Source organism: Cicer arietinum, chromosome 6 (assembly GCF_000331145.2).
Source record: "Cicer arietinum cultivar CDC Frontier isolate Library 1 chromosome 6, Cicar.CDCFrontier_v2.0, whole genome shotgun sequence".
Classification (NCBI taxonomy): Eukaryota; Viridiplantae; Streptophyta; class Magnoliopsida; order Fabales; family Fabaceae; genus Cicer; species Cicer arietinum.
This window is the reverse complement of record NC_021165.2, coordinates 23358146-23360052: the sequence shown is the minus strand read 5'-3', so window position 1 is coordinate 23360052 and position 1907 is coordinate 23358146. Positions and strand designations below refer to the sequence as shown.

The window sequence follows — 1907 nt, the reverse complement described above, 5'->3', positions numbered from 1 at the left end:
CTTGTTCAATTAACCTTTCTAGTTCTGGGGGAGGCTCACAATCGTCTTCACAATCCTCATCAGCGTGATTAATTGGGTGTTCAAAATTACAAGAAAGTGTTCTAGCGCTGCTATTTTCAACATATTCATTTTCGACTCTGCATGGTTTAAATTAAGAAGAAAAAGGAAAAAAAAAAAGAAATATGAATAAAGATTGCCAAAAGAAAGAGAAAAGGGAAAAGAGAAAAAACAAAACCAGTTGGAGAATTCAAAAATGCATTTATTGATAATAAGTACGGAATTGAAATACATATGCCCTAATTAGTTATCCTTATAGCCTTGGGCAGAGCAAAAGGAGTTAATAATACATAATTACTTTGAACACGAATTAACAAACACGGGAAACTCGATGATCTTCCAATTGTTGAGATTGGTGTTTGGAGGACAAGGGTACACTAGCTTGAGGGTATCATCATCACCATGATCCTCTTCCGCAACAGCCACTTGATCAACATATATTATTCCAACACTTTGAAAGGTTTGACGAATGTCACAAATAGGGATCTTTTGTGAATTTGGTACCCGGTTTTCCCGACGAGCTAGCTTGCTTTCTCGTTTTTCTTTTACAGCGTTCTCTTGATCAGCTTTGGTAGGTATATATCTAAACCCATACTTATCCTTCTTTTCTGGTATTTCTACCAATTTTCTGAATTTAACAAAAACTCCTTCTTCCAACATGGATTTTGTAGACTTCAATGATGTAGTAGATAATTTTGGTTCTTTTAAACGAAATCCTTCACCCATGAAGACAACATTGGCAATTTCTAGTGCTTGGAAGGAAGTCTTAATGGCTTCCTCTGCTTCTTCAATGTATCTCGTAGAAGATAAATGACTCACTATCATATCTTCTTCCCCAGATATTATCACCAACTTATTGTTCACTATAAACTTTAGCTTTTGATGGAGAGTGGATGTTACTGCTCCAACAGCGTGAATCCACGGTCTCCCTAAAAGGCAACTATACGCCGGCTTAATATTCATCACTTGGAAGGTTATTCCAAAGTTATGGGGTCCGATTTGAATCGGAAGGTCAATCTCTCCAACAACTTGTCTTCTGGAGCCATCAAACGCTTTCACCACCATAGTACGTGGCTTAAAGCAAGCCCCGTCAACAAATAGTTTTGATAGTGTTGATTTTGGCATGACATTTAACGATGAACCGTTATCAACAAGCACTCGTGCAAGAATATGATCATGACACCTCACAGAGATATGTAGTGCTTTATTATGCTCTCTCCCCTCAGCTGGTAATTCAACATCGCTAAAACCCAAACTGTTACTGGCGGTGATATTACCGACGACACCATCAAATTGGTCGACAGTGATATCATGAGTAACATGGGCCTCATTTAAAATTTTCATCAGTGCCCTTCTGTGCGCTTCAGAGTTTAATAACAAAGAAATAATAGATATCTTGAAAGGGGTTTGATTTAGTTGATCTACCACCTTATACTCACTTTGCTTTATAAACTTCAAAAGTTTGTTAGCTTCTTCTGTAGGCACCGTCTTTTTGCAAATTTCCGGTCCTTTTATGGCATGATACACAACCTCTTTTCCTTTTTTGCCATGACTCTCCTTTTTCCTAAGTTGTTCAGGAGCGTATACTCGACCACTCCGGGTCATCCCACCAATCCCTGAAATAATGGTGACATCAGTACCTTGATGTTTAGAGCTATCGCATGATTGGTGGTTGACTAAATGGGATGTGACTTCATAACTCCATGGTACCGCCTTGTTATTTTCATAAGGAAAAGAAGTTGGTGCTTGGACAATTATTGCATTTTTTCCACTATGAGTTGGCTTAGAATTCTCTTTTCTATAAAGAATTTCCAATGGTCTTGGAAAAGATCTATCATTTTCCATGCATG

At 37.9% G+C, this 1907-nt stretch overlaps 1 protein-coding gene across 1 annotated transcript in view; it reads right to left on the bottom strand.

Annotated features, from left to right (window-relative positions):
- The window catches only part of LOC140920664 (uncharacterized), a 5335-nt gene that overhangs the window by 1169 nt on the left and 2259 nt on the right, over nt 1–1907 (bottom strand). Inside the window, exons 3-5 of the mRNA XM_073369464.1 lie at nt 1497–1673; nt 780–1214; nt 562–674 (exon numbers count right to left, since the gene is read on the bottom strand). Of these exons, the coding sequence (XP_073225565.1) occupies nt 562–674; nt 780–1214; nt 1497–1673 (725 nt within the window). The remainder of the gene's footprint in view (nt 1–561; nt 675–779; nt 1215–1496; nt 1674–1907) is intronic.